This window comes from Austrofundulus limnaeus, unplaced genomic scaffold, assembly GCF_001266775.1.
Source record: "Austrofundulus limnaeus strain Quisiro unplaced genomic scaffold, Austrofundulus_limnaeus-1.0 Scaffold68, whole genome shotgun sequence".
In the NCBI taxonomy this organism is placed as follows: Eukaryota; Metazoa; Chordata; class Actinopteri; order Cyprinodontiformes; family Rivulidae; genus Austrofundulus; species Austrofundulus limnaeus.
Genome location: NW_013952470.1, coordinates 1,459,425 through 1,468,596, shown reverse-complemented (window position 1 = coordinate 1,468,596; position 9,172 = coordinate 1,459,425). Strand labels below are relative to the sequence as shown.

The window sequence follows — 9,172 nt, the reverse complement described above, 5'->3', positions numbered from 1 at the left end:
CTTCAGGGAACAGTAGTTATATGCATAACATTACGTTTCATATGAAACTGAAAAAGTATTAGTACATTTGGCTGTTGTCTGGTAACTGTTATCAATAATAGATGGTTAAAAAGCGCATATTACCCACAGTGTTGGGTCAAATTCTATATCTTGTCACTGCCATTTTTATTGTGATAAAGTACATTTTGCAAGTACATTGACAGTAATTTACACAACTTGTGCCCACTTTTTATTTTATTGCTTAGCAGGGCTGACAGCAGTTTGGATTAACACCTGATAATTGCTCAAAATGAATGAGGTGGATTGGTCTGAGGTGATCCTTGATACTGAAATCCTGTTTAAAATGTCTACCTTGACATCTGCCACAGATGTCAAAAAGGTTTACTTATCTGTAACCTATACCAATTATGTACAACTTACTGTAAATTTAATTTATTTTCATCAGTGTGTTAGACCTGAAGATTACATTGCTAATTTTAAGAGCGTTTGCCTGGTGTCATATCAAACATCACATATAGTGCCACCTATCTGTTCTCCTGGCCTTTTTATTCCTCCCTTTATTTTTACTCTAATGCAGTTGATTGCATAGCCAGATTTCAGGTCTGAATGGACATTAACAAGTCAACGCTAATAAAAGAAACCACAAAGTGTATTTGTAAAGTGAGTATGCTCTGTCGCCACATCCGCTGAATGTTTTGACAAGGGGAAGAGGCACGCACAGTTAGGGAACACCCTTGAAAAGGAAACGCCTGCTTACTGATACTATTGGCTTGTATTAAGGTGGAGGCAGAATGTTAATGCAATGAGCATTTGCTCAGGCTCTGCTTATAGCCAGCCACTTGCTGGTTTGCAATTAAACCAGTGTTCTCCATAATGTGCTGCAGCTCAAAGTGTTTGTGGGAGCAAATTAACCACAACCCAAATGGCACTTTGAAGCACTCTGTTCTACAGCAAGGCTAGGAAAAAAGGAACAATTAAGCAAGCCCTGGATGCAGCCCTCAAGAAGACGAGGGGTGGGATAGCTGGTGTCCAAGCAGGAGGGCGTAAATTATTAAGGTCATCTTTACTGCACCTTTGCAACACCAGCTTGTGCGCATAGTTTGTGTGAAAGCTAGGTAATACTTTAAGAAAATTATATTGTTATTTAATTTTATAATCACTTAAGTGAAAATCAAGATCACTGCTGCAGGTTTCAAGATTGTCCCTACAGAAAATGCTGATTCAGACGTTTGTTCTTTTAAAGCCAAGTATTCTAGATTGACACTTTCATAATAACTTAATACTGTACTAATGTTAATGCAATATTCATAATAATGTTGTAAATCCAAACATGCCACATTTTTGTTTTGATTTCCTCTACATTAGCATGTCTAACCATTTGAACTTGAGCAAATTGCATTGCTATTATCACTGGTAAAGCTTTTATTTTTAAGACATTTTGTCATAGTTGTTCCTTATATCATAAAATTTGCACTGGGGTCTTTTCAGTGCATAGTTTTTGTTCATTAAAGGCAGTGTTGTGTAAAAGCACATAAACACAGACTATATTATGTACCTGTATGGACTGTATGTACCTGCTTCTGCTGCTACTACACCTGAATTTCCCCGCACGGGACAAAAAAGGCTGTTTCTATTCTATTCTTTTAGGCTGAAAATCAAAATAAAATGATTTAAAAAGCACAATTTCAAGAAAGTCAGGAAACCAAGAGCAGTGTGCGTATTCCCACTTTTAATGACACTGGATGTAGGTACACTTAACATGCCTTGCTCCCCTTTATCAAGGGGTTAATTAGCAGCTACCCTCCCAATTGTCCTCTGCTTGTTCACTCTCATTAGTTTAATCTGGCTCTGTCCTCCAGCTTGCCTCACTTGCATCTATCCTCTTGTGCACTAGAACATCTCTCTGCCTGCCCCTTTCCTTGTGTCATCAGGGTGACAGCATCTTGTCTGCCCTAGAAATCTACTGCCAAACCCCATTAGAGCAACTTGTAGGTAATATCCTTTCACACGTGCAAACTGAAGTGCTTTTGTTTAGCTTTCATGCATTCATTCATGCAATGTGTTTTATCTATTATCTTACTTACCTTTAAACTGAGTTGAAATTAAATACTTTTGACTTAATGCGGGCCCAATTTTCTTTCGAAACGTGGCAAAAAGGTCTTGTTTTAAATGTTTTTTTTTTTATCTTTTTGAAGGAAAAAAGCTAAAAATCTTGAGGATAAATTAGAATAGTGTGAAAATAGTTGTTGCAAGCATGATTATTGCTCTTCGGGAAGAAGAAATAACAATGAACTGTGTGTCTGTATGGAGTCGAATTACACTTCCTCTCTCCTTGTCACTGTTGCACTCGAGATGTGGGAGCTGATAGGAGTGGCTGGAAAATGTGAAGTCTGCTTCCCTCCTCCTTTTTCTCCTCCTCCCCCACCACCTAACTAAAAATAGCTGGTAGAAAGAGAAGGCAGCAGAGTCGAGGCTCTATCTGTTGCACTGCCAGTGGCTTCAACACTCCCACCACTAGCAAAATAGGAAAAAGATTTCTCTGAATTGCACCACTTCCACTAATACAGATAATCTGTAAGGGCTTCTGCTTTATTTAAGGTTTAGCTGTAGAGTTTTGAATTTTAATTAGTTTGAAATCGATCTGTTTTCGAGGAAAGTAGCATTTATAAAACATTTCCTTTTTAAACAAAAAGTCCAATGAATAAAACATGAAAATTGCAATGCATTGATTAATATATATATTAATACTTTCTGCAATCTTTTTAGGATGAGGTTAAGATGGGAATTTTCCTGATAAGTTGCAATGATCACCTGACCTCAGCCAACTGAGCACGTGTTTCTCTTGTTTAACCCATTAACACCTGGCGCAGCACATAAATTACCTGTGCACATGTGCAGAAAGAACCCCACCTCCTAACAGGCTTATAAAAATGAAGTTTTTTTGTTCAGTAAAATATCTCATGTATTTTAGTACATATAAATGAGCCCTTTAAAATGTTTTAAAGTGTTTTTCTTTCATGGTTTTTAGCATAATTTAAACATTATAAACAAGCTGAATGGTCACAGTGTTGCTAAGCTTATGGTTTGTTTCAAACTTTTTTTAGGAGATAATTGTCCCCTTTTCGTTGATTCTCAGGAGAAAGACAAACTATAAATATTTTTCTCACAACCTATGTAGGATTTCAATATTTGGCATTTTTAAATAGAAACCAGCAAAGATGCTTCCATTTTAAGTGCTGTTTGTGATAAACATGCATGTCTATTACCACCATGCTTTACTATAAATGTAGCAACAGTCCTTGACCTACTCCAGTTATTAAATGGTCCAATTGTCGTTCCACTTTTAATATCTTCTTGCCCTTATTGTTTTAGGTAGATGACCAATATTTTTTGCTTTATTCTGTATGTTGGGGTAAGACAAGAATTATACACGGAAATTATCGTGACATTTTCATCACCAAGATTAGGGGGCTAAGGAGCCTTGCTGAGATACAGAATCGTTTAGCAGCACTGGCCAATCAGGTGGCAGGTAGCCGCTAAGGTGTCAGGCGTATACAGGATAAGGTGTTCATTCAGAAGGTCTCAACACTCTTCAGGAGAAAGGGATTGATAAACTCAAACAGTGAGGTAAGGTGTGTTTGCAGTATTTGTTTCATTTGATAGATCAGCTGTGTTTAAGTGCAGATAAGTTTTATTACGTTTTTTTATTTAAAAGGTTCTTGGAACTGGTGAAGTTGGAGAACATAAACTGAGATGATTTCTTAGTTGAATAAAGTAATTGAAATTAGAGTCATAGTATATTTAGAAGGTTTAATTCTCAACATATCTTTTATAATCACACAAATGATTAAAGATAGTTTTAAATGTTTACATGCCTTCAAGCATTTAAGCCCAAGTTCAGTTTTATTAAGATACAATTTTCTTTTTTCTTTTTGAGTAAAATCGTTTTTACGGATAGTGAAAGTATCGGTGTTAAAAGCGTCAACCAGGAGGATTGGGGTCAGCGGGATAGCCACTGCTTTTAGGATCATCAGCAGGTTTTGTCTTAACCGGATTTGGCTGGAGGAGCTGAATCAACTGTGTCCCAGGATTACAGGGATGACATTGGAAGGGGAGTTTAGAGTCTACAAGCCAGAGCATTGATGGCATTAACAAACCCTGCCCCTCACCTGAACACAGGTACGGTGTTCACAGTAGTACGGCGAAACCCTAGTTGGTCTCTTGACTCTGTTGTGTCTTGATGTCTGTACGCCTAATCCTTGCTCCACTTTGAATAAGAGGTATGTCGTGGGTCTTATGTGCAGGACTCATCATTTTTCTTAGGTTTGAGAAATTGTTACTACTACTTTTGTTGTAAGAGGTTTGCCCAAAGGTTTGCTGTTGTTTGGGAGGAAAGAGTAAACAAATTCAACATCATGCTCAAATTTGTTACCTTAAGCCTTAAGAAGCTGCCTAGTGCTTGTTGCTAGGTTACAGTTTCAAGCTGGCAAGGACAAGTCTTGAGCTGTCTTGAAAGTGATTCGCTTTCACTTTGTCTGAGCTGCACAGAATGGATTTATGAGAAACTCGGATCTTCGGCTGCATTTTGCTGAAGTTGGTGTCTGTAAATTCTTTCCTGAAGGAAGAAGCACGTTTCGGCCACGAGCGGTTGCATGAATATGATGTGGGGCTAAATTATTTGTTCAGTTAAACTTTGTCATACTACAGCGCTGTATGCATGTTCAGCTTTGTCTTTTTCTTTTGTCTCCTGTAGATCAGCAAGAGTCTAGGCGGCGGAGCAAAGCACACCATTAGCAGAGGAAAATGAGTGAACTGGATCAGCTACGCCAGGAGGCTGAGCAACTCAAGAACCAGATCAGAGTAAGTTTTGTTTGTTTGTTTGTTTCTTACATCTGTAGGTTGGCTTCTTTTGTTTTTATAGATGTTGAACAGGAAACCAATTTTATAATGCAAAAAGTGTTGGGCGATATGACCAAAATTTTATATCACGGTATTTTCAACATTGGTTTCACGGTATTGAAGAAATTTATTAGTCCTGTTAGATACTGATTTTAAAAGCACTACACCATTTCCATAGTTTCCCTTTTTTACTATTGACTTTTATAATCCATTGTTCGACTATTGTTATGTCTTGATTAAAATAGTTTAGATACATGCCCGAAACACCATCACAACACATAAAAAAACCGTTAATCAAACACAAGTACAGTTTTTTTGTCTGAGTGTCTGCGATTCAGCCGTAGGCCAGTAGTGGACGTACCAGGCACTGAAGAGCATGTATTTATACGCCGGGACTTCCGGTTTTCTTCAGCGTCGGTTTCCTGCTTGCACAGACAGCAATAAACCGGCTTTCACTCCAATCAATGGTGTTGTATGGACCATTCACTTCACATTTTAATCTATTGAATATTTATGTGGTTTTGTCACAATTTCAGTTAACGAACACTAAATTTTCTTACAGTTTATCACAGTATTTTTCTTTTACTGTACCTCTGTCTGTGTCTGTTTCCCTCCTATGTGTCTTTTCTTCTCTGGTTGGTGGTTGTAGACAGTAGTCACACATTTTGGTCGGGTCGTGAAGGAGGGTTAAAAAAAGATCATTGGGTCTATTGTTTTGTGTTATTTATTAAAGCTTATCAGGACGGCTCACCTTGCACACCAATTAACTCAACTCCACTACAAAACTACTTCCTCTGGGCTTTTCACAATAGAACCATGCTAAAGTTTTCATGCGTCTCCACGTCTCCGTATTAACGTTGCATGTTAAATCTAACCGTGCACGTCACTGAAGAGGTGTTTACTACATTCAGCAATGGTGAAAATGGGATTTTTTAAAAAAAAAATTACGCCAATCAATATAAGCAGCGGAATCGCCACTCGCTGCCATTAACTCCAACAAACTGCTCCAGTTAGCTTGCTAATGCACATAGCGGTGCTGTGAGGAAAAGTGTCCCCCGGGAAACAGTTCCCTGGCGGCCGCAACGAAACGTTTCGAACGTGTTCAAGCTATTTAAACCGGTATGTCCGGTATTCAGAAAATTAATATCGTAAAAAAATAATAAAAAACTGTATTCGGTATGAACCAGTATACCGCCCAGCACTAAAAAAAACTATCTGTTAAATATTCCAAATTATAATTTGGTGACTTAATTATATCATTTTGTTTCAGGATGCCAGGAAAGCGTGTGCAGATGCTACCCTGTCTCAGGTAAAAAATAAAAAAAAAAGTACATTTGTGCATGATTGTGACTCTTTGTAATTCGGTATATTAAAATCTGCTTTAATTGGGTATCTGTTTGGTTCACACAGAGCATATTTTTTAAAGTGCTTTTAACAAACTATGCTTCAAAATGTTTGTGTACACAAAGCAGAAAATTGTCTACTTTGTCCTCCTCTTTTGTTCCTGTTTAGATCACAGCTAACATTGACCCCGTTGGACGAATTCAGATGCGCACTAGACGAACACTGAGGGGGCATCTGGCTAAAATCTATGCCATGCACTGGGGAACTGACTCAAGGTGAACTCATTCAACTCCGTTCTACACAATAATCAGTCCCGGTATCTCTGCATACATGCAGGAAATACAAAAATCTGGTTTGACTGTCTTTACTACATGCTTTCTCCTGTGGCTCTCTGTCAAATCCTTTTTTTTTTTGTTTAAAACTGTGATTCTTTTTTGTTTTATTTTGTTTGTTTTGTATTAACATGGTGTAAGAAGCATTCTTATCTTCACAATCGAAATGCTTAGAATTCTCATTGGACACGTGTAAGTCACTTGATCTTAGTGTGTCTACACTTTTGTGTGTTTATGTGCATTGAGATGTGATATGTGGGTAGGGAAAATCCTCAAAATGGAGTCAGCCTTTGCTTAACCAAATGTTAAGGCTGATCATCATGGAGATGAACTATAAACCTGACTTCTTATAAAGCCTTTTATTTAGTTGTACACTTTTTAAGTTTACAGTAGTGCTTGTCAACATTGGCCCACACAAAGCTTGTTGTGAACAGGCTTCTTACCTTTTCATCTATGTTGTTGCATACCTGAGAGAAATAAAGTTTGGTTGTGGCATTGTGCTGTTTCACCTTCTTCCCGAGACATTTTGGTTTTTATTAGATAAACATAGATTCTTAATGAGATTAAGCTACTCTGAAAATGATGATCGAGTAGATGTTTGGCACAAAAAGCTTGAGGATGAAGCTATAACCTCAATCCTAATTAAATCAACAAGTTACTACTGGTTGTTGTTTTTACATGAAAAGATTTATTAGCCACCAATCAAGCCAAGACAATTTTGGTTTTATGCTTTTAGTTTTTAGGCTCCCTTTTATTTATATTTACACACATTTGATTAAATCTACACCTGGCTACCTGAGGGTTCACTTAAAAAGCTATGTCAATTTGAGTTTTTCCAATAACACTGGTAAACATCTAAATGATCACATCTAATCTCCATTTGCCTGGCTTTGCTTTCTTCAAATTAAAAAGGTGTTTTGGGATTTGAATGCTGCTCCTGGGACTTGTTTATGTTGAACTCTGAGAACCTCTGACCTTTTCTAATGATCTGGTGATTGATCAATTCATCATTTCAGAGGAATCCGTCCTATTGTCAAGGTTCTGTTTTGACAAGAAGCGCCTCAAAGCATTGCGTCATTGTCTCAGCTGACACTCTTAGAGTTCACCAGAAGTTATTGAAAAGTCCGATTCTGAAGTAAGCACATTTTGCTGCTTCTAACTGTATCCCACCCCTTTTTTTTAGCTTTTTGTTCTGCTAAAGCCTGTACAAAGGTTGAATCAGATTCTCCTGATTAGAACACATAGCACAAGGAATTGTTTCTCTCTTTTATTATCTGCTGAATTGTGCGCATGTGAGCACATCTTTGCCAGCACGGTGGTTAAGACTGTCATAATCCCTGCAGCCTTTCTGCTGAACCTGTGTGCATTGGGACCATGACTGTGGTTACTCTTATAGGATTCACCCAGATCGCTCATGAAAGCACCTGGGAGTGTAGCTAGGCGTGTTCCCTAGAATAAAAAAAAAAAAAAAAAGGTTGGAAAGAGTCCTGTTTAAAAATGTATCGTCCACAGCTTTTAAACAGTGTTTAAAATATAGAAATTGTTCCAAGCATTTTGTAAAACTGCAGAATCAAGATTAGCAGTGCCTGTTCTGAGAAGTACTGTGATGCTGCTTTTGAGGTCACATTATAAACATTTCAAAAATATACTAGACAGTATGTCAAACAGTGTATAGTGTTTTAGTGTAGCCTTTTATACGAAAACAGACGTCTTTTAAATAGATTATAAATGAAACTGCTCGGTTTTATATCATTTATTTTCTTATTATGAAACCTTATCATGTTTTGATTGAATTCAATCTCTGTTTTTATTCACCAGGCTTTTGGTCAGTGCTTCCCAGGATGGCAAACTCATTATTTGGGACAGCTACACCACAAACAAGGTAACAACATCCAAATTTTATTGCATCAAAACTAAATTAGATTTTGCTTTTTGTAAAGAAAAAAAACTTCACTCGTGCATTTTAAATGTGTTCAGCGAGTTAAAAATAGGTGGTTTGTGTGCAAAGATCATAATGGAGTACAATGTAAAAGATGAAATAGTATAAAAAAAGACTTTGCTCATTTTATCAGTGTTGAAAATAAATTTGACGTTAAGCGTAACCTAATCTAATATTCAAACTTTGAGTACAAAGTACAAGCCTGCACTCTGACATAGTAACTTTGAGTCTCAAAGTTATACTCATTGGGCCTCATGCAAGAACCGTTCGTACGCACAGATTTGTTCTTAAGTTGTGCGTACGAGTGATTTAGGAGAATTTTTGGCATTCACCAATGTTTTCGTATTCTAAGATTTTTTTTCAGATACGAACAAAATTCACGTGTGGTCCAGACCTGTCGTATATTTTACGAGCAGTCAGTCTGCTGTTATCCAGACGGGTTTTCCTCCCTAATAATTTAGATTTCGTTAGTTTGAAGATATTTTGAGTTGAAAATAAATCACACTATGATTATGTTGACAATAGGCTATTCTGCTTGAATTAGTTATAATTTTAAATGTAATAAATTAGACTAACAATATAAATTGTCCGTCCGGCCGGCTTATCCTCCGGGTTCGGGTGCGGGGGCAGCAGCAGAGAGACCCCGCTCTCCCCAGCG

At 37.4% G+C, this 9,172-nt stretch overlaps 1 protein-coding gene across 1 annotated transcript in view; it reads left to right on the top strand.

Annotated features, from left to right (window-relative positions):
• LOC106518944 (guanine nucleotide-binding protein G(I)/G(S)/G(T) subunit beta-1) overlaps positions 1-9,172 on the top strand; it is a gene marked incomplete at its 5' end in the record, with an annotated part of 40,597 nt that overhangs the window by 23,411 nt on the left and 8,014 nt on the right. The window contains 4 exon segments of the mRNA XM_014010394.1: positions 4,754-4,860; positions 6,170-6,208; positions 6,412-6,518; positions 8,394-8,457. Of these exon segments, the coding sequence (XP_013865848.1) occupies positions 4,804-4,860; positions 6,170-6,208; positions 6,412-6,518; positions 8,394-8,457 (267 nt within the window).